This window comes from Budorcas taxicolor, chromosome 15, assembly GCF_023091745.1.
Source record: "Budorcas taxicolor isolate Tak-1 chromosome 15, Takin1.1, whole genome shotgun sequence".
Classification (NCBI taxonomy): domain Eukaryota; kingdom Metazoa; phylum Chordata; class Mammalia; order Artiodactyla; family Bovidae; genus Budorcas; species Budorcas taxicolor.
This window is the reverse complement of record NC_068924.1, coordinates 39,232,793-39,256,401: the sequence shown is the minus strand read 5'-3', so window position 1 is coordinate 39,256,401 and position 23,609 is coordinate 39,232,793. Positions and strand designations below refer to the sequence as shown.

Genomic DNA, 23,609 nt, shown 5'->3' with positions numbered 1-23,609 from the left:
CCATATCTTTGTGGGAAAGATGGTGATTTTGTACCTGTTTGAGCAGTTATGCCTGAAACCTAAGGCTTGTTATAAACTCACAAATCGGAAAAACTACTAATTTTTCTGTTTGAAAAAAGTCATTGCTGTGTTTGTGCTGCTCACTTGATAAGTGTGGGTAGGGACTCAGATTGACTCTGGGGGGAAAGCTTTTACCTTGTTTGTTGAGTATGAGCCTACTTCAGGTCCCGCTCTGGAGATGTGACTTGAGGCTCTGCTTCATCTCTCTGCTGGTCAGTGTTGAAGTCCATGGGTTGATAGGCATGGCCATTTCCGTGGCATGTTTCAGCATACGGATGAGTCTCGTGTGTGTTCTCTCTTATCACCATGGTGGCCTTTGGAAGCAGGCCTTCTCTGAGTTTAGAGATGAGAACAATGGGATGCAAAGGAATGATGATCACTGTCTATCAGGTGGCTGCGACAAGATGGTGATAGATGCAGAGTCAGAGTTCTCAAGTCTTTGGACCAAGTGGAAGGGAGATCACATGGAGTTTACTAAAAATAAGCCTGGAACTTGGATCCTAGGGAAGCTGATATAACCTGAGCAACTTTGTGGGTGAGAAGTGGATGTGGAAAGGTGAGATTAGGGGGGAAATAGAAGAGAATTGCAGGATTGTCTTTCAGCACTGTTCTTAGGCCTGTGTGTTTCCAGAAAGCAGAGCTCTAGGTAGAAGCTGCTGAGAAGCCAATGGCAACTTAACCGGTATGGTAGGCAGTGTTGTATCCAAGTTCTTCTCAAGGTGCTAGGGGACGTATTCCAATACATGGAAAGCGAGGTGGGCGTTGCTATGAGTAGCCAGGGACGCATCTTGGGTTATGTGAGTGGGCCAAATGAAATCACAAGTTTCCCTAAGAGTAGCAAAGGGAGGCGAAAGACGAGGTCTGGAGAGCTGACAGCTGGCCACGTGAGGACTCAGCCTGGTGTTGCTGGCCTCTGAAGTGGGAGGGAAGGGACTGAGAGACAAGGACTGTGGAAACTGACGGAGGCAAAGACTCACCTTTCCTCAGAGTAGAGCCACCAGAAGGGACACAGCTCCAAAACCTTGGTCTCAGCCGGGTGAGGTACATACTGGATATCCCACCTACAGAAGCAGAGAATCAAAAAGTGGTGTTGTTTTTAAGTCCCTAAATTTGGGGCGGTTTGTTAAAGCAGCAATAGAAGACTGATACAACTCTCTAACACCTAAGTCTGCCCAGAACATGGTAAATATTTTATTAACTAATGATTTTCCCATATCTGAAGGTATTTAGCCAGAAGAGTGTAAATCAAGGTACTGTAGGAAGGATTCTTGCATTGGGTGGTAGGAGAAAGAGCTGCTCTCTGAACCCAGTTCATATGGAGGGTTTTTGTTCTAGGGCATAATGGGCCAAGATTCCTTAGAGGGGTCTGTTTGCATGGACTTGCCCCCTCCAGCCACATTTGCAAGGTTAATTTTGTTTTTTTTGTTTTTTTTTTAGAACATGGTCCATGACCAGTTAGGCAGGAGGAGACTTCCTCTGCTATCCTTCTTATGACTGGACTGAAAATAATATCGATGCAAGACAAATTAACAGGAAAAGAGAAATGAATTTTTAATTCATGACGTTGAGGTTCACATAGAAACCAGACCTAAGAAGTGGCCAAAGCCAGGCATCTGTCATACTTTTTAGATAAATGATAAATTTATGAGGAATTGACAGGACAAAGAAACATAGGTTTGGAGAAAATCTAAACAGAGTTTGGGCTTGGGGAAGTAAATTTTAAAAGTAACAAGATGTGTATACAGACTTCTCCATCCTAAATTATCCATCTCTGGTGGTAAGGGTCTCTTCCACCTCCAGATGCAAGGAGGGCACCTTTCATTGAGAGACTTATTTCCTGCTTTGGGGGAGACAGAGGGGAGGGTCCATGTGTCCCTCTTCATTGGTTGCTTCTTAAGTAACTTTAATCCAAAATAATCAAAATGCCACTGGGGCACATTTTGGGGCAGCCTGCCCTGTGCTCCAACAGCTGTCTCATCTCCTAAGGACAGGATATGGTTTGAATTTGGAATTTGCTGGGAAGGTAAGTTTGCTGGTTTTAGTTGTTTCTTGGACTTTTGTCTTTATTTGCTTTTAGAAAATATCCTGATTTCAGATAAAGAGCTGATTTGACAAAAATAGTTTGTATGTCTGGAAACAGCACACTTTTTTTTTTCTTCTCTTATTTTCTTGCGTTCAAAACTATGTGGAATAGGTTTGTCTTGAGTTTTCAGTTGGAGAAAAGGAGTGGAGAGGGTGGATAATGAACTCAGCATGAATCCTAGACTCATTACAGAGTTCACCTCCCCTGTTGTTGATTTAATGCTAGCATTCTTTCTTTGATATTACCTTTGCTCTGCAGGAGTTCAATGGCCATATTTCTTTCTGGGATAATTGTAATATTATCGGCTAACAGATAATTATCTTTCCCATCAATACCTCCTAGAAAATTCCCAAAGAACAGCTGTGATATGGTTGGATGACTGTGTAATTATTTTCCATAAAGTAATTGAGAAGCAGTAGTAATAACAGATTGCTTATTTACTGCTAGTTGAGAAGTCTTTTAAAATGCAACCTGTTAAATATATGCTAATAATTATATATAAAGTTTTCTCAAGCTGTTTTTTAAAAAAACAAGATAATTCAAAAACCATCTGTTCCTCTTACCTAAATGAAAGCTGAAAATGCACGTATATCTCATAACCAGCAATTCTACTCCTAGGAACACCTAACAGGAGTGTATGCATGTGTTCATGAAAAGTGTATCCCCAAGAATTCAGAGGAGCGCTCTTCATAATAGGTTCCGTTTGGAAGCATTGTAAACGTCCATCCGTAGAAGGGATAGATGGTGGTATTTTCCATTTAGCAGAGTACTCTAGTGACAAGAATGGGTGAACCACACGCCACAGCGTAGATGGCTCTCACCCTGCAATGCTGCACAAATGAAGCTAAACACAGAGGAGTCAACAGTATGTGACTCCATGCATGTAACATTCAAAAACCAGACAAGACTAAAGGATCACCATCTCTCTTGTGGCACAGGGGATTTGAGGTACACTGGAAGGGAGCAGTGTTTGATGTTCACTGGGATGGAGGGTGGATCAGGGGACTTCTTTTCTATTTCCTTACCTGGGTACTTGGTTAAATGGGTATGTTCACTTTATAAAAATTAAACAATCTGTAAACTTGTGATTGGTACACTTCTGAATGTATGTTCTACTTTAATTTCATGTAAAAAAGTTAACCCTGACAACTTTAAAATCATAGTTTGTCGAGATTGTTTCTGACGGCAGAGTTTCATAATGTGAATTCTTGAATGCTTTCATTTTTGATACTTTCTGTCATTATACCTGCAGGTCATCCATTCCCAATTAAAGCAAATTAAATTAAATTTGAGAATTCTAGGGCTTCCCTGGTGGCTCAGAGGTTAAAGTGTCTGCCTGCAATGCAAGAGACGTGGGTTCGATTCCTGGGTTGGGACGATCCCCTGGAGAAGGAAATGGCAACCCACTCCAGTATTCTTGCCTGGAGAATCCCATGGACGGAGGAGCCTGGTGGGCTACAGTCCACGGGGTCGCAAAGAGTCGGACACGACTGAGCAACTTCACTTTCACTTTCACTTGAGAATTCTAAGGTACAGTGGTGAACCAAAGGTGAGAGGGTGGGAATTATCTGCCCCAGATGTAGGCATTAAGGAGTTTCGTTGTACAGAAGTTTATATGGCAGAACCATCTAAAAACAGCTGTCATTTTTATTATCACCCTATGCCTATGGTTCTAAACAACGCTATCAGTGAAGTGTTCCTAAAAAAAAAAAAAAATTCTTTGTTAGCTTAAGTCTTAAACAATTGGTCAAATTAGTCTTGAGTTTTCATTTCATGTATGTATACACACACACACACACATGTATATTTATGCTTCAAACTAACACATGTGGGTTGCTTATGCATTTTGTCACTTACTCTTTAATACCACATGCTATCACAGACTCACCCTTATATTCATTTCCAGGGTAAGTTCGGACAGTTGGGAATCATTGGAGCTGCAGCCCGGCACAGCGCTGCTGCTTGCATGATCGGGAAATGAGCACAGTAATTATGAAGGCGAAAAAAGTAGAATAGAGTCACTTCAACTCTGTCATTCTCTGTTACCACAGAGTTTTTGTGTTTAAACTTAAAAACAGTGAAACGGTGCTGATTATTACTCAAATAATTTTCATAATTTTGTTAAATAAAGGAAACCGGCCTTGGAAACCACCCGCTCTCAGTTGTCAGATACGCGAGGTGTGTTGTGGCTACACCAGCATTACTGAAGTGTGGGAGCTTGTAGAGATGGAAACAAAAAAGCTGAAAACTTTCAGCAGTTTTGCTAATATCAATTTATGGCGAATGCCATTCTAAACTTGGGTAACATTTTGAAATTGTATGTATGGTTGAATTATTTTGTGTGTTTATTTCTATGCTTGCTTTACATCTTAAGAGTCCTAGTTTGTTTACATTGTAAATCTTGCGCTTGTCGAAAGTAAAGGCCACGGCATTATACCAAGTGAAATAAGTCAGACAGAAAAGGATAAATACTGTATGATATCAATTATATGTGAAATCTAAAAAATAGAACAAACTAGTGAGTATAACAAAACAGAAGCAAACTCACAGAACAAACTAGTGGTAACCAGTTTCGGGGAGGGGCAGTATAGAGGTGGAGGAATGGGAGGTACAGACTGCTGGCTGTGAGTTAGGCTCAGGGATGTACAACACAGGGAATATAGCCAAGGTTTTGCAATAACCGAATGGAAAGTAACACTTAAAAATTGCATAGGAAGATAATGCCGCTGAAGTGAATAAAGTGAAAAATGGAACACTGAAAAAAAAAGAAAGAAAGCAGTGCACCTAGGGCGTTGAGGTGCCTGCCCAGAGCACTGATGCAGGCTGAGGTGGATAGCTCCTTGTGCTCTCCTGTTGCCTCCTCCGCCCACTGCTAACTTCCCCGGCTCCTTCCCACCCTCCACCCATTACACCACAAACACCAACTGCTTTTGATTATTAATCAGTCCTTCACAACAACTTGATTACATCAAAATAATGAATTTAAATGGCCATATTAGTTAACAATGTATTTATGGTCAATTAATTATCATTTTCAAAGCTGGGAATTTTTAAAAATTGAATGAAAACAACAGTCAAAGTAGGGGCTTCCCTGGTGGCTCAGTGGTAAAGAATCTGCCTGCCAATGCAGGAGACATGGGTCTGATCCCTGGTTTGGGAAGACCCCACATGCTGGGGAGCAGCTGAGCCTATGTGCCACAACTGTTGAGCCTGTGGTCTAGAGCTTGGGAGCTGCAACTTCTGAAGCCCAAGCACCCTAGAGCCTATGCTCTGAAACAAGAGAAGCGACCGCAGTGAGAAGCCCACAAACTAAAATTAGGGAGCAGCCTCTGCTGGATGAAACTAGAGAAAACGCAGGCAGCCACAAAGACCCAGCACAGTCAAAAATAAGTAAGAAGTGGGAAAAAGACAAAATTTTTTTAAAAAGTGAAAAGAATTTCTAATGTACCTTTCCTGCTCCTCTTGTTACTGCATTGTTGTTGGGAAGCATCCAAAATGTCCATCAGTAGAGGATATGTTAAATTATATTGCATCTGTATAATGGAGTAGTATGCAGCCACCAAAAGTGTGGCTGTTCAATTTTTCAAAGGGCTTTTCTTTAAAAAAACTGATATTTTATATCAGTGTATGTATGTCTATGTGTGTGCTCACTCATGCTTTGGGACCCCAGAGACTGGATAGCCTGCCAGGCTTCGGTTGCCATTTCCTACTTCAAGGGATCTTCCCAACCCAGGGATCAAACCCATGTCTCCTGCATTGCAGGTGGATTCTTCACCACTGATCTCCTAGGGATGCCCTACATCAGTACTATATGAGTTCTAAAAAGTAGTTATTGATTGATTGATTGATTGATTTTAAAGCCAGGCTTTGAAGATTGCTATGATTTGTGCAGAAAAGGGGGAATGTGTATGCTTAAATATGTAAATGCTAAATATCTCTAAGAGGATGCTTGAAAAACTGATAGCTGGTCACCTAAGAAGAGTGGTAAGCACAGAAATAAAATGTACCTCCTTTTTACAGTTTGATTGTTTTTTTTTTAATTTACTTGCCACATATATATCTTTGTCTTTGTTGTTGTTGCTGTGTGTGCTTTTTTTTTAAGCTAAAACTTGTCCATACAAGCTACATCATAATAGTAAGAGCATCATCTGAAGCTTCCCCGACCGGAAGGGCTCCCTCTCCGCTGTTTGTTCTCGTGTCTCTGTGCCCATCCCAGGAGCGCTTATTCCCGTTGCAATGTCCTCCCTCCTAAATTGTCAGCTGCACGACTGCAGGGACTGTCTTTTGCTCATGCGTTGATCCCCAGCTCCACACCCATGCCCAGAGTGCAGGAAAGGGTCAGGGGATGTTCGAGGGAAGGGGCCCTGCCCTCAGTGGTGGAGCCAGTGCAGCAGCCTCCCAGCCTCCCTCTGCAGTGGACTTCACACCACGCTGAGACACCTCTTCTTGAAGCACATCTCTGATCACTTCATTGCCTGGTGGTGACACTTTCAAGGGGTCCCCAATTCCTACAGCATACCATTCACACCCCTCATTAAGCCCTCCCCGACCCAGGACCTTGCTGCTCCTTCCTCCCCATCTCCTTCGTCCTTGCAATGTGGCTAAAGTTAAGCACTCCAGGCTGCTCTGTGTGCAATACTCTCTCACCCCTTCCCTGCATGTTCAAATCTTATCCATCCTGAAAGTAAATACCTTTAATTGAAAATAATGTTTCCATGGTCTGAACTCTGAACGCCTTTGACATGGTACTTACTTTCTATCTGCTGCTGCTGCTGCTAAGTTGCTTCAGTTGTGTCCGACTCTGTGCGACCCCATAGATGGCAGCCCACCAGACTCCCTTGTCCCTGGGATTCTCCAGGCAAGAACACTGGAGTGGGTTGCTATTTTCTTCTCCAATGCATGAAAATGAAAAGTGAAAGTGAAGTCGCTCAGTCGTGTCCAACTCTCCACGACCCCATGGACTGCAGCCTACCAGGCTCCTCCGTCCATGGGATTTTCCAGGCAAGAGTACTGGAGTAGGATGCCATTGCCTTCTCCGACTTTATCTAAGTTAGAGCTATTTTCTGAACCTTTCTCTCATGTTGGCTTGTAGTCTTGTATCTAGCATGAATCTCACATAGCAAATAGTCATAAGAGTATGTTGAATGAGTGGGGCCTTGTATTAACTATTTTGCATCTTTCTAAGTCAGTCTTTAAGAGGAACCATTTCCCCTCTGGGTACATAATTAGTAATGAAGTTTCTCTTTTTACATATATAACAAATGGCCAGTCAGCTACAGATGCTCCTGTTCTTTTAAATATATCTACAGATTAGTGAATATGAATCCAGTTCACATACTGCTTTCTGAACATATTTCAGAGACCTCATGAGTCTTTTATTACAAGGATATATCGTATTCTATACTAAATGCAGGACTTCCCTGGTGGTCCAGTGGTTACGAATCAACCTGCCAGTGCAGGAGAAATGGTTCCTGCCTGGCCCATGAAGATCCCACATGCCACGGGGCAGCTGAGCCCATGCATCACACAAGAGGAGCCACCACAACGAAGACCCAGTGCAGACAAAAATGAACCGATAAGTAGATTAAATACTGAAGGCGAGAAAGTAAAAATGAAATCGATACATGCAGCTTGTCATTATTTCAAGGGCAGACTACCCAAGCTAGCATTCTCTTCAAAGCACAATCGATGGGCCATAGAACTTGTTTCTAGCTGAGCATGAACTCACCACCTTGCTGAGCCACCCCGGCCCTCCACTGCCCTCCATCCAGCATGGTGGAAGTCTTCGCCTGATAGTTACTGCTTGTTGCCATGACTCCTGTGATAAGAGAGTAACCCTTGCCTCCATTTCATTTCCTACAGGCTGATTTGAACTGCAATATTCAAGACGATGCCGGGGCTTTTTATGGCGTAACCAGTCAGTATGAGAGTTCTGAAAATATGACAGTCACCTGCTCCACCAAAGTTTGCTCCTTTGGGAAGCAAGTAGTAGAAAAAGTAGAGGTAAGTTGGCCTCTGTATGCTGGAACCTTCATTCGGGGTGGCCTGTCACCTTCCTTTAAATCTAAACTGGGGCAGAGAGGTTTTTTTTAAAGTGTCTTCTTCTACTCTGCCTTCTCCCACTCCCCACCCTCCATTACTTAAGAAGGCAAAATGATTTGAAAACAACTAAAAGGAAGAAGGCCAGGAGCAATCCATGCCACCCTCCCTGACCATCTGAATTCAGCCCTGCTCTTGCCAGTGGGCCAGTCCAACAGGAGGCCTTGAGGAGGAGAAGGGCTGAGTGGAATCTGTTAGAGATAGATCCTGCTGCTACCCAGGATCTATCTATCTATCCTGCTACCTTCCCACCCCCAAATTCAAGTGCACTTCCAGGCATCTTGATAATAACCAAGGTGGTCTTCAACTAATTGGCAGCTGCCTTCTAAAACCCAGGTGGCTTCCCTGGTGGCTCAGATGGTAAAGCGTTTGCCTGCAATGCAGGAGACCTGGATTCGATTCTTGGGTCAGGAAGATCCCTTGGAGAAGGAAATGGCAACCCACTCCAGTACTCTTGCCTGGAAAATCCCATGGATGGAGGAGCCTGGTAGGCTACAGTCCATGAGGTCACAGAGTCGGACACGACTGAGCCACTTCACATTCACTTCTAAGTCCCTGCCACCTTGAGTTTGGTCTTTGCTTTTGCCATTTCCACTCCCTTCATCATAATTGTTTTAAATCTATTTCAGTACATACTGGGACCAAAAACTTATTTATGGCTTTTATAGTTCACACTTCCCTCCCTTTCTAAACATGGATGATCATTTTACTGGGGTGGGTTGCTGTTTGTGAATAATGTTTGCAGGTGATATTTCATTCGGAGTTGTGTTTTCCAGTGTCTTCTACCCACCACCCAATTCATCCATGCTCACAGTGGCTTTTATTCACAGGTGTCTAGGACCTCTCAGGTCCAGGAGCCCACCCTGACTTTTGTGCCACAGAAATAAATCCTTTCTCTCGAGAAGGGATGTATTGGGTGGAAAGAGGGAACGAGGAAATGTTTTTCAAGACTTTGGGCTGAACAGGAGGACTGGGGATGCTGCAGGCCCTCATAGCTTCCTGAGCACAAGATGGGCATCCTGAGAATGGTGTTAGGAGGCTTATGCTGGTAGTCATGTACGGATGTGAGAGTTGGACCATAAAGAAGGCTGAGCACCAAAGAAATGATGCTTTCAAACTGTGGTGCTAGAAAAGATTCTTGACAGTCCCTTAGACATCAAGGAGATCAAACCAGTCAATCCTAAAGGAAATCAACTCTGAATATTCATTGGAAGGACTGATGCTGAAGTGTAAGCTCCAGTACTTTGGCTACCTGATGCGAAATGCTGACTCAGTGGAAAAGACCCTGATGCTGGGAAAGACTGAAGCCAGAAGAAGAGGGCGACAGAGGATGAGATGGTTAGATAGCATCACGGACTCAATGGACATGACTCTGAACAGACTCTGGGAGATAGTGAAGGACAGGGAAGCCTGACTATGGGGTCGCAAAGAGTTGGGCATGACTTAGGGACTGAACAAGAACAATGCTGGTAGAGGAAGATGTGAGTGAGTTGACTAGATGGTTGCCATAAGCTTAGGTGTTCTGAGTGTTACTAAAAAAGTGGCAGAGGGGATCCCAGAAGACATTTGGAATGGAACTTAGAAACTGACTGAATATTAAAGATCAAGGAAAAGGAAGGGTTGAAGATCACACGTTTTATGCTTCGAAGGACATTGCAGTCTCCAGCAGAGATAGGTACATAAGATGTCCAACTGGAAATAGTTAGGTATGATTATAGATGCCAGACTAGGATTTTGGAGACAAGACTGAAAATATCATTTGGGAATCCTAAGCATTAAAGATAATCAGAGCTATGGGAATGGAGAGCTAGTTGCAGAGAGGAAATAGAAAGAGCACAGAATAAAGAATGAGCAGCAGCCAGCCTCTGGGTAAGTGGAAGGGAGACGCAGACAGAGAAGCCGAGGAGAAAGATGGGAAGCTCCTCACCCTAAGGAGAGGGTAGGTGAGAAGGTGGCTGTGTAATGAGACATGACTGAGAGACCTGGAAGTACATGACCTCTGTCTCCCCCGAGAAGGAAGAAGCAAAGGGACCTGTCGGTGGCTGGGAACACGGAAGGTTCGTGTTAGGCTTTACTACCAAATGGCCAAGTTGTCAGGGCTTTCCTATAGCTGGTTGCCTTTGAATGATGAAATTCCAGAAATTTTCATGGAGAAAGCATATACTTGGAGGGCTGTTCCTGGAGTCTGTTCTTTTCCACCCTCTATTTATCTCTATATGTCCCAGTATTGTGTTGATTTGATTACAATAGCTTTGTAGCATGTTCTGACAAAATGTTGTCCATTGGGGAAGGGAACGGCAAACAACTTCAGTATTCTTGCCTCGGGAATCCCATGAACAGTATGAAAAGGCAAAAATATATGGCACTGAAAGATGAGCCCCACAGGTCAGTAAGTGTCCAATATACTACTGGGAAAGAGCAGAGAAATAGCTCCAGAAAGAATGAAGAGTCTGGGCCAAAGTGGAAATGACGCTCAGTTGTGGATGTGTCTGGTGATGAAAGTAAAGTCAGATACTGTAAAGAACAATATTCCATAGGAACCTGGAATGTTAGGTCCATGAATCAAGGTAAATAGAACATGGTTAAGCAGAAGATGGCAAGAGTGAACATCAACATTTTAGGAATCAGTGAACTAAAATGGATGGGAATAGGTGAATTTAATTCAGATGATCATTATATCTACTACTGTGGGCAAGAATCCCTTAGAAGAAATGAAATAGCCCTCATAGTCAACAAGAGTCCAAAATGCAGTATTTGGGTGCAATCTCAAAAACAATAGAATGATCTTGGTTTGTTTCCAGGGCAAACCATTCAGCATCACAGTAATCCCAAACACTAATGCCAAAAAAGCTGAAGTTGACTGGTTCTATGAAGACCTACAAGACCTTTTAGAACTAACACCCAAAAAAGATGTCCTTTTCATAATAGGGGATTGGAATGCAAAAGCAGGAAGTAAAGAGATACCTGGAGTAACAGACAAGTTGGGCCTTGGAATATAAAATGAAACAGGGTAAAGGCTAATAGTGTATTGCTAAGAGAACACATTGGTCACAGCAAACACCCTCTTCCAATAACACAAGAGATGACTATACGTGAACGTCACCAGATGCTGAATACCATAAACAGATTGATTATGTTCTTTGCAACTGAAGATGGAAAAGCTCTATACATTCAACAAAAACAAGACCTGGAGCTGACTGTGACACAGATCATCAGCTTCTTATTGCAAAATTCAGACTTAAATTGAAGAAAATAAGAGAAACCACTAGACCATTCAGGTATGACCTGCATCAGATCTCTTATGATTATACAGTGTGACTAACAGATTCAAGGGATTAGATCTGGTAGACAGAGTGCCTGGAGAACTATGGCGGGAAGTTTGTAACAGGAAGAGGTGACCAAAACCATCCTCAAGAGAAAGAAGTGCAGGAAGACAAAGCGGTTATCTAAGGAGGCCTTACAAATAGCTGAGAAAAGAAGAGAAGCAAAAGTCAAAGGGGAAAGGAAAAGATATACCCAACTGAATGCAGAGTTCTAGAGAAGAGCAGGGAGAGATTAAGGAAGCCCTGTTAAGTGAACAATGCAAAGAAATAGAGGAAAACAATATAATGGGAAAGACTAGAGATCTCAAGAAAACTGGAGATACCAAGGGAACATTTCATGTGAAGATGGGCATAATAAAAGACAGAAATGGTATGGACCTAACAGAATCAGAAGAGATTAAGAAGAGGTGGTGAGAATACACAGAAGAGGGAGTGGGAGAGGATGGGATGATTTGGGAGAATGGCATTGAAACATGTATTAAAAAAAAAAAAGAATATGCAGAAGAACTATACAAAAAAGATCTTAATGACCCAGACAACCATGATGGTATAGTCACTCACCTAGAGCCAGACATCCTGGAATGTGAAGTCAAGTTGGCCTTAGGAAGCATTAGTACAAACAAAACAGTGGAAGTGATGGAATTCCAGCTGAACTATTTCAAATCCTAAAAGATGATGCTTTTAAATTGTTGCACTCAATATGCCAACAAATTTGGAAAACTCAGTAGTGGCCACAGGACTGGAAAAGTCAGTTTTCATTCCAGTCCCAAAGAAAGGCAAGGCCAAAGAATGTTCAAATTAATGTGCAGATGCACTAATTTCACATGCTATCCAGGTAATTCTCAAAATCCTTTAAGCTCAGCTTCAACAGTATGTAAACCGAGAACTTCCAGAGCCACAAGGTGGATTTAGAAAAGTCAGAGGAACCAGAGATCAAATTGACAACATTCACTGAATCATAGAAAAAGCAAGGTAATTCCAAAGAAACATTTACCTCTGCTTCATTGACCATGCTAAAGCCTTAGACAGTGTGATCATAACAAACTGTGGAAAATTCTTAAAGAGATGATGATAGCAGAGCACCTTACCTGTCTCTTGAGAAACCTGCATGCAGGATAAGAGGCAACAGTTAGAACCAGACATGAAACAATGGACTGATTCAAAGTTGGGAAGGAGTATGTCAAAGCTGCTTATTGTCACCCTGCTTATTTAACTTATATATGGAGTACATCATGAGGAATTCTGGGCAGGATAACTCACAAGCTGGAATCAAGATTGCCAGGAGAAATAACAACCTCAGATATGCAGATGTTACCATGCTAATGGCAGAAAGCAAAGAGGTACTAAAGAGCCTCTTGAGAGTGAAAGAGGAGAATGAAAAGCTGGCTTAAAATTCAACATTCACAAAACTAAGATCATGCCATCCAGTCCCCATCACTTCATGGCAAATAGAAGGGAAAAAAGTGGAAACAGTGACAGATTTTATTTTCTTGGGCTCCAGAATCACTTGTGGAAGGTAACTGCAGCCATGAAATTAAAAGACACCTGCTTCTTGGAAGGAAAGCTATGAGAAACCTAGAGAGCATGTTAAAAAGCAGAAACATCACTTTGCTAAGAAAAATCCGTCTAGTCAAAGCTGTGGTTTTTCCAGTGGTCATGTATGGATGTGAGAGTTGGACCATAAGGAAGGCTGAGTGCCAAAGAATTGATGCTTCCAAACTGTGGTGCTGGAGAAGACTCTTGAGAATCCCTTGGATTCCAAGGAAATCAAACCAGTCAATCCTAAAGGCAATCAATCCTGAATGTTCATCAGAAGGACTGATGCTGAAGCTGAAGCTCTAACACTTTGGCTACCTGTTGCAAAGACTCGGTTCATTTTAAAAGACCCTGATCCCAGGGAATACGGAGGGCAGGAAGAGAAGGGAGCAACAAAGGATGAGATGGTTGGATGGTATCACCAACTCAATGGACATGAGTTTGAGCAAATTCCAGGAGATAGTGAAGGACAGGGAAGCCTAGCGTGCTGCAGGCCATGGGGTCGCAAATAGTCAGACACGACTTAGCGCCTAAACAACAACAGTAGCATTTTCTGATATCTGCTAGGGCGAATCAGTCTCCCTACTCTTTCTTTTCACATATTTTCTAGGCAGGTTACCAGCATTTATTCTTCCAAAGTTATGAGATCATTTAAAAAATGTAAAGAAAAACAAAAGCCTTATTTGAGCAACCTAATTGTAATTGCTGGCTTCCTTGGTGGCCCGGACTGTAAAGAATCTGCCTGCAATGCAGGAGACCCTGGTTCAATCCCTGGGTCTGGAAGATCCCCTGGAGAAGGGGATGGCAACCCACTTCAGTATTCTTGCCTGGAGAGTCGCATGGACAGAGGAGCCTGGAGGGCTACAGTCCATGGGATCGTAAAGAGTCAGGCATGACTAACACAACCATAACAACAGCAACAATTGTAATTGCATTAGATTTAGATGTTATTTAGGGGCAGTTTGATATTAAATCTTTCTAATTGAGAATCTATTTGAATTTTCATCTCATTTTATCTATTTTAGTAAGATTTTACACTTTTCATATGTAGATTCATCTCTTTCTTGTTAAATATATCTCTAAATATTATATAAATTTGTTAATACAATTTTCAACTTCTAGATTTTAATTGCTAGAAGAAAACTCCTACTTTTTGCATATGTATATTCTATTTGGCCACCTTGCCACATTCATTTATTTCTAGTGGTTTTTTCCCTCCAGATTCTTGGGTTTCCTATGATATGTTATCTTAGCAGCAAAAAAGGACTTTATTTTATCTCTTCTTTTCCAATGTTCTTGCCACTTTTATTATTATTACTGTTATTATTTTCTCACCTTTTCATTTGCTAAAACTTCCAACACAGTTGTAAAAAGAAAAGAAATAGTGATGGTGAGTATCCTTATATTGTTACTGATGTCAGTAGAAACCGTTTTGATGTTTTAACATTGGATTTATTATTGGTTTTTATAAATGGTCTTTATTTTATGTTAAATTCTTTCTATTCCTATTTTACTTAATTTTTTTATTAGTAATAGCTGCAATATTTTATCAAATGCCTTTTCACCAACTCTTACTCTGTTTTTCCTCCAGTTTTTTGACATCACGAGTTAACAAACATCCCATGTATGAACCACCACAGCATTCCCAAAGAAAGCTCTACTTTGGTTACCTTAATGCATTGTTTGCTGTTTTACATCAAATGTTTGCATTGCATAAGTGATAGTAGTCTGTACTTTTCTTTTTTTATAATCTCTTCATCATATGTCAGTATTGAATATACATCAGTTTTACAAAAATAGTTGGAATACCGACCTTTTTCTATGGTATAGAATAGTTTGAATAACACTGAAAATGTCACAAGATGAAAATTCTTTAAAGGTTACATAAAATTTAGCTGTAAAACCATTCGGTCTTCGGACTGTTTTCAGTGGTCGATGTCTACATAGTGTTTAGTTATTTCTACAGTAATTGACCTACTGGAGTTTTCTACTTCTTTTTGGTTGAGCATTAGTGATTTGTGTTTTGCTGGGACATCATCATATTCACTGGATTTTTCTTTGCTTTTATCGATTGATGGATTGGTTGTTTGCCATAGAGTTACATGAAGTAACCTTTTCTTAATCTTCCGATTGATAATGTGACTGTTGTTTTGTCTCCTTTCTTTTCCTTCTTAGGCTTGTGGAGGGTTTGTTTTGTCTTTTTAAAAAGTTAGATTTTATATCCTGTTTACATTTTTTATTTCCTTTGGACTCATTTGAGCTTTTATTTTTATTAATTTTTGGTTCCTGATTTTCCCTGATTTTGGTTTATTTTGTAGGGTTTACTAACTTTTTAAGATGTGTAGTAAGTTCTGTAACTTTTCATTTTTAATAATGAAGACATGAAGCTGCTTTCCTCCAAGTACAGCTTCATTGAGTCCCCAAAATTTGATGTAAATATTTTCTTTTTCATTACTCTTTAGATAGCTTGTAATTTCTTTTTAAATTCCTCTTTGATCCAAAGTATCCAAGAATGTCTTTCTTCTCTCTGAGTGTTTCAGTGGGATCTTTAAATATGTATTTAAGTGTTTTGTTAGTCACCCAGTCGTGTCTGACTCTTTGTAATCGCAAGGTCTATAGCCCGCCAGGCTCCTCTGTCCATGGAATTTTCCAGGCAAGAATACTGAAGTGGGTTGCCATTTCCTTCTCATATATATATGTATAAAACATTTTTAAAAATTAAAGACATACCACAGCCAGGGGCTCTTGATCAGTGTGAAGCAGTTAAGTATTTTTACAATTTTAAAAAAATTTCCAGAAAAATAATGGATCCTGAGTATGGTGTTAAAATTGGAGTTAGAGTTTTCTTTAATTAAGTACATAAGTACTACAACATATAACAGCTGATTCATGTTGAAAAAGTGAAATGCTTTTATAGACAATCGTATCTTTTTCATGTATGTTGAAGTCAAAAGTATAAACCCTTTTTCCCTCACAGACGGAATACGCAAGGTTTGAGAATGGCCGATTTGTCTACCGAATAAACCGCTCCCCAATGTGTGAATATATGATCAACTTCATCCACAAGCTCAAACACTTACCAGAGAAATATATGATGAACAGTGTTTTGGAAAACTTCACTATTTTATTGGTAACTGTTTTGTCTCTTCCTGTTTTGTCAGACTCAGCCATGAAGCTGCCAGGGAAGAGGGGCCTGGGTGGGTCTGGGTCCCAGGTGGTCAGTCAACAGCTGAATTCATGCATCCATAAGGCAAACTTGGTTTGGCTCAGGTTTGTGAAAGAGAAGGGCTCTCATCTGGCTGGGCTTTCTAAGCTTGGCAGAACTGGAATTTGGGGAAGGAGGGTGGGGGTAATGAAACTAGATTCTCAATTATGGTTGCAGATTAGAGAAACCTGAAGAATATCTTAAAAATCCTGACAGCAGGACTGCATCCTAGATCAGTAAAATTAGGATCTCTGAGGATAGGACCCAGGCACGTATTTTTCTAAAGTTCCCCGGCTTATCCCAGCAGCAGCTAAGTTGAAGTCTCAGCTGCCCCGTAGTATACAAACCATAAATGAGGCAAAAGCCTAGTTAGCAGGTTTGTACTTAAGGCATATCTACACTCATTTCAGGAAGGGTTTACAAGGCCTTATTCTAAGTAGCGTATATTAATATAGCAAAATGTAAACTCTCAGTACCAAGAGAAATGTTAACTAGAATATAATGGCATAACCAGGAGCAGGAGATGGGAGAATATTTATGGGCTGAAAAGTATGGTCAAAACTTAACAGGCAGCTAAAGAGCAAGGAAAAACCAGTAGTGCTCAAGGTCCATGATGGGAAAGTTTTCCAGTTCCCTTGGGCAATGCTCTGTGTGTGTGTGTTTTTTCTTCCCCAAATATTTAACTTTAAAACAATTTCTCTTGGAGACTTCATTTGGTGACTTAGGAAGGTTAATAAGTACAATGTTCTCCTCGAAATACACCCATAAAATATGTAGTAATGGATTTCATAAGGCTCGGTTTAAAAAAAAAATAACATTCCTTGGTTAAACCAAAGGCAAAATGCCAAAACAAAATTCTGTGGAAGCGATTTTGCTAAAAGGGGCAGCAGGACAATATTGCGGTAAAATATTCAGCCCTCTGAAGGCCTGCTTTGTTATCCTTTGTTACCAGAATTTAGAATAAGAATTCTTGAAGAGCAGGAGTTCTGTACCTGGACTTTGGGTCCAATGGGACATTGTTTTTCAATCAGTGTGTATAAGTGTTAGTCACTCAGTTGTGTCCAGCGCTTTACGGTTCCATCGACCACAGCCTGCCAGGCTCCTCTGTCCATGAAATTCTCCAGGCAAGAACACTGAAGTGGGTAGCCATTCCCTTCTCCAGGGCATTTTCTGGATCCAGGGATCAAACCCAGGTCTCATGCGTTGCATGCAGAAGCCACCAGGGAAGCCCTGTAATGTACTGGTAAAAAAGAAAGAAAATAAAAGGCTGTCCCCTAGTTTCTCCCAAAACCCTGACTTACGGTTTTTGCCCATTTTTTATGATGTAAATATATCTTCCATGGACACTTTGAAACTACAGTGGCCATCTAGCTCATGAAATTCCTCAATATATAACAATTATATTCAAAGCTAGTAGGAACCAGTTCCTGTATACCACTGTAAAATAAATACATAAATAAAAATTAAGAAAGTTAAAACCTTCTGTGTATTGGATTCCTCCAGGACACTTTTAAAAATTCAGGGGACTTCCCTGGTGATCCAGTGTCTAAGGCTCCAGGCTCCCAATGCAGGGGGCTGAGGTTCAATCCCTGGTCAGGGAACTAGATCCTACATGCTGCAACTAAGACCAGTGCAGCCAAATAAGTAAATGTTTTTTAAAAAATTCTGAAGGATGGAGCCGAGCATCATGGTTTTTGTTTATTTTTACTGCTCCCCAGGTAGTTCTGGTATGCAGCCAGGTTTAGATGCATTGCTATATGGGATTGGTGAGTAAGCCACAGGGGGCCTCAGCTCATAGACATGTGACTATGGGCAGACAGTAGACAGACAGATGGTTTTGTATATTGTTTTCATTTATTCCGAGGAGAGAATCTCAGTGGATTCTCCTGTGTCCATGTCCCTCTGAAACGTGGAAGCTAGTTGTCTGGGAGAAAGTTTAAAAAACATATACTTCACTAACTCTTCATTATTTTCCTTTTCTTTAATGACATTTGGTGAAAATTGAGCAGTTCAAGATTTAGGATGTTGGCAGGTACTTGGCTGTAGATGCTTTTTGTTGCTACTTAAGGACATATGAATCACCTTAGTGCTCAGATGAGCGGAAGGTGAGTGTGGCATCCTTATGTGGATGTTGAATAACCTCAGAAGTTAAGCAAAACTCTCTGAATGGATGGCTACCCTCCCTCTCCTGGAAGGAGTCTTAGCTGTTTCTTACAAACCAGTGAGACTATTTCAGCACATTAAGGAATAAGTCCTCAGTCCCTAAAACCCGACCTCAAACACAACCAAAGAATATATGACCTGGGAAAGTTGTGAGTATCTATTACCCACAGAACCCATTAACTATTATATTGGTAATGCCTCTTTGAAAACATGACTTCCATCCAAAGAACTTACCAGGTAAAATTAATTTTAAAACATATCAACTACATAAATCCCTTTGTTGTAAAGAATTAGTAGCTCTTAATAAATATGTGCTAGGAATAACATTTTTCTGTAGAAAAATGAAATTAAGCCAGTGCTCCTGGGTAATGAAGTCATCTCACTGATGAACAGCAGAGATTGTGCTTTTCAGTGATTCCTTGGAGAGGGTGGGGTTAAGAACATGGCCAGGATGACAGCTGCTGGACATAGTTGCAGGTGTTTTACTAGATCATTGAATACAAAACCTGTATGTCACCAAGACCAGTTCCAGGCACTTATTGGCCTGTAGGGTAGTCTCTGGTTTCATCAGGATGACTCTGGAATTGAGGTGACCCTGTAGGTTCAGGGCCCTAATAATGGCAGTCAGGCCAAGGAAGACAGCAACTGAATTGAGTTGGAGCCAAGGATTCCAGTCATCTTTCAAGGTCATACTTTGACATATAGCTTTCTAGAAACACTTTTTTTCTTTCCTCCTTCATCACAAGCATGAAGCATAAATAGGATATAGGATATATTCTTTCATAGAAAGTTTGTAAGAAGGTAAGCTAGATCACAAAGTTTCCAGGCACAATGCTGAATCTTCTGTAGATAGATTATGAAATTCTCACTGCGGAACTGTGAGGTCATTTGTATTCCTATTTTATGGATAGAGGAATGTTAGGCCTCCCTGAGGTCACGGAGCTAGTGATAGACATAAATTAAGATTTGAATTGATAGAAAAGACGCTTTGCAGGGTATGTCGTGGTCGTGGAATGAGAAGACTTGGGTTATGTCCCAGCTCTACCTATGACCTTGGTGAAGTCATTTAAAATCTCCAGACCTCTTTTTCCCTCCATTTACAAAGTGCTCAAGTCTGCCCTCTCCACTTCGTTGGTTACTGAGAGTGTTTTCATTTGTTCAGCTAAACTGTGGTGAGGTTTGCTGGCTGCTGCAATGGAGCACAAATAAAACGCAGGAAATGTGAGTCTGGTGAGGGCAACGCGGCAGAAAAGTAGACGACGACCCTGCAGGGCTGTCATGGTGTGGTACGCTTGTGAAAAAGAGTCATTGAACTGCCCGAGCAGGCACCTGTAGTTTGAGTAAGGTAGGGAATTCTCAGGGATGTTAAAAGATGATGTTTAAGTTGCCTTGATGGATAAGCAGATGTATTTTTCGAATTTACCAAGAAAAGGTCATTCGATGGGTGCATACTGACGTGTCAGGTGCAGAGCTGTGGTGCACTGTATAGTCGGGGCAGGCACCTTGGAGTCTGGTGAGAGAGGTGGGCATCTGTCAAGCACAGGGAGTCACCAGATGCATAACTCAGCTGTGGCGGACGGTTGGTAAAGGTCGGTGCATGGTGCCAAGAGGTGTGTAATGAGAGGTCAGGGAAGGCTTCTCTGAGCAACAAACAACTGAAAGGTGTCTGCCAGATGGCTAGATAGGCAGAGAGGGGAGGAGAGAATACTGCGTGCAGGAGGGAATGCGGCACTGGGAGGACTGGAAACGGCAGTGTGACTGGCATAGGGAGAAAGAGGAGGGCTGCAAGCAGGGTGCTGGGCAGGCAGCACTAGCCAGCCTGGGCCCTGTCTCTTCTCATGCTCATCCTTGTAGGAGGAGAACAGGCTTTTTCTTCATCCTGAATTTCAAAAGAGTCCATTCAGTTTTTAAGCAGGAGGGTGTTGTTGTCAGATTTATCTCTCTTTCAAGGTCATGGCGGCTGCTGTGTGCAGATGGAACTGGTGCCCAGCAAGAGTAACTCCTGGTAGGGGAGTCTAGATCAGGTTTGCTGATACCTTGAGTTGTGGCAGTAGGAAAAAAAAAAGGTGGATTCAAGAAATCTTGAGGAGGTAAAAGCAGCAGAACATGACATTTGTTTGGATGTGGGGTTGAGGGAGAGAGATTTCAGTCATGAAAGACTTGCACACTCGGAGTATTTGATCTGTAAGGGAAGAGGCAGGGAGTGAGACTAGAAAAGCAGGTGGATGTTAGTATTGAAAAAACTTTATTACCCAGAAAAAGTAGATGATTCATCACTGTATGCATTAATTTATTTAGAGCAGCATGGCATAACAGGTAAGAAAAAGGTCTTCAGAGTCAGATCTGGGTTTTTTGTTGACATTGAAAGTGAAAGTGAAGGTCACTCAGTTGTGTCCCACTCTTTGCTATCCCATGGACTATACAGTCCATGGAATTCTCCAGGCCAGAACACTGGAGTAGCCTTTCCCTTCTCCAGGGGATCTTCCCAACCCAGAGATCAAACCCAGGTCTCCCATATTGTAGGCGGATTCTTTACCAGCTGAGCCACAAAGGAAGCTCAAGACTACTGGAGTGGGTAGCCTATCCCTTCTCCAGTGGATCTTCCCGACCCAGGAATCAAACTGGAGTCTCCTGTATTGCAGGCGGATTCTTTACCAACTGAGCTAGGAGGGAAGCACCTCATTGACATTAGTACAACCTTAAACAAATTAACCCCAATCATTCTCCCTTGTCAAACGGGGGTGAAATGACACCTGCTGCTGGAGTTGGAATATTACATGAGATTCTTCCTGCAGAGTGTTTAATACCGAGAAGATGCATAGTTAACAGTCAACAGATGCTGGCTGTTATTCTGTGAATTTCCATCCATTCAGCAAATACAGTACCCTTGAACTGCATGGGTTTAAACTGCATGACTGTTCTTTTTTACTCAGCACTTGCTTCACTGAGTCCAGGCACTACATGTTAATGTAGTGGTGAGTTAAGTCATTCACAGAGTTATGTCTCCCATTGACTATTGTGCAACAAAATTTAGTGAAGGTTTAGGGATAAGATAGGAAACAGTTCCGAGGATAAATGACTGTCCTATAGGACAGAATTATAGAAAATTCTCTATGTTGTTAAAAAAAAAAGTCACAGCCCTCCCCCCTCAAAAAAAACTCACACTAATTCTTGTGGTATCTTCTTAGGCTCAGATTATGAGTGAGACCCCATCTTTAAGGTCTTTCTTACATATGGTAACTAAACTTAGATAGGATTTAAGTTGGACCCTTATTATCCTGAGTTTGTGCAGGAGGGGGCAGAGTGAGGCTGAATAGATCTCTAATTAATCAACTTTTTGAACTTTAGACTTTGTATTCGTCCCCGAGTAAACCATTTCATCATGGTACAGGTGGAATATTTTTATTCATGTGGTGTTTGATATAGATATATATGTGTGTGTATGTATATATAAAACTTGTAAAAATTTTATTGAAGTTAGTTGATTTATAATGTGTTAATTTCTGCTATCTAGCAAAGTGATTCAGTTATACATATATATATGTGTACTTTATTTTTCACAATCTTTTCCATTTACACTTTTATTTTTTTAACAGGTGGTAACAAACAGGGATACACAAGAAACTCTCCTGTGCATGGCCTGTGTATTTGAAGTTTCAAATAGTGAACATGGAGCACAGCATCATATTTACAGGCTTGTAAAGGACTAACCGTGGTTATTTATATATATAGATATCTGTATATACACACACACATATGTGCGCACACACACACACTCTCTCCAGATTGAACGACTGACTGTAAACCTCACCATGCAGGGGTGCTGCCCTGGCCCTGAGGTCACCCCGATTTTTCTAAATCCTGTTTGAAGTCATTTTTTCATGTGTTCATACTCATTGTAGCTGTGAAATTCTGGTACAGTTGTAAAAAGAGAAATCGAGTTGTTTCTGTGTGTTATTCAGATCCATAGCCCACAATTCCTCAGAAAGGTGAACCTTAAGAACCCAAGTCTCTGTCTGCAGAGACCTATTTCTCATTGTGGTAGAAAAAAAAAATCGAGACAGAGCATTTGCCATTGGACATTTACAGCGTTTATACAAATGTATTTAGTGTGTTTTTTTCCAACATAAAATTCTTGTTTTAAGATACAAGTAAAATTAATCTTTAAATATAAATGTAAATTAGTACACAAAACTAAGAATCTTTAGACTTATCTTTGTAACTAATTAGGGTGGAAGTTATGAAAGAATGTAATTCACTAAATTATTTTTTAAATGAAACTTTTCTTTCTTTTTGAAACCAAATGTTAAAATATAGCCTTAAGAAATACTTGGTAGAAATATCCTAATGAGACAAATTTGTACTTTTTTCCTCAAGGTTAAAACTAATCTCCTAATCCATTAAACTCTTGAAACAGGTATTACAGAGGAAGAAAACTTCACCCCTTATCCTTAACATATATAGTATATTTAAAAAATATAAAATTGTATTGTACTAATGTGATGATTATTTAATGAAAAAAAAGATGGCTCTTTTTGCAATAAGTAGATAAATACTGAAAAATCTAAGCTTACAATGTTTATAGTCTTGTGTGTGCAGTTATATTTTATATGGACAACCAAATTTTTTTATTAAGATCAGTAAATATTTGAACCACTGAAATTTAATAACAAAAATTCAAAATTGGCATGAATACTGCACTGTGAGCTGCAAATTATAGAAAACCCTGTGGCTGGGAGAAATTTCATCAAACCAAACTTGTAAAAGGCTCATCAGTTTTAGGATTTCTGCTCCCCAGAAAATCACAAGCATACTCACCAGCCTGTGGATAAATTATTTCTGGTGATCCAATATGCATATTAACCTGGTGTAGCTATGTGTGTGTTTGTGTGTACATACAAACATATGCATATATAGTTATTCAGTGCTTATTTATTGAACATCTGTTCAGTGTCATTCAGTTTGCTAGGTGCTGATATATGTATTTCTCAGTCTGTGTCCGTAGATCTTGGTGTATTCTCTAAGGACACCCATTTTCTTGACATCTCTCAATAAGTCACAATACTTATTTGACTGAGGCTGAAGAGGCTTGGCTATCTATCTCTGCCCTTTCCAAATAGGTTCGTTTGGGAGGTTTTCT

At 40.8% G+C, this 23,609-nt stretch overlaps 1 protein-coding gene across 1 annotated transcript in view; it reads left to right on the top strand.

Moving 5' to 3' along the window:
- Positions 1-22,492, top strand: part of TEAD1 (TEA domain transcription factor 1) — a 259,923-nt gene extending 237,431 nt beyond the window's left edge. Inside the window, exons 12-14 of the mRNA XM_052652610.1 lie at positions 8,006-8,146; positions 16,079-16,231; positions 22,066-22,492. Coding sequence (XP_052508570.1) covers positions 8,006-8,146; positions 16,079-16,231; positions 22,066-22,179 — 408 coding nt within the window. The 3' untranslated portion in view covers positions 22,180-22,492. The remainder of the gene's footprint in view (positions 1-8,005; positions 8,147-16,078; positions 16,232-22,065) is intronic.
- Positions 22,493-23,609: the final 1,117 nt, after the last annotated feature.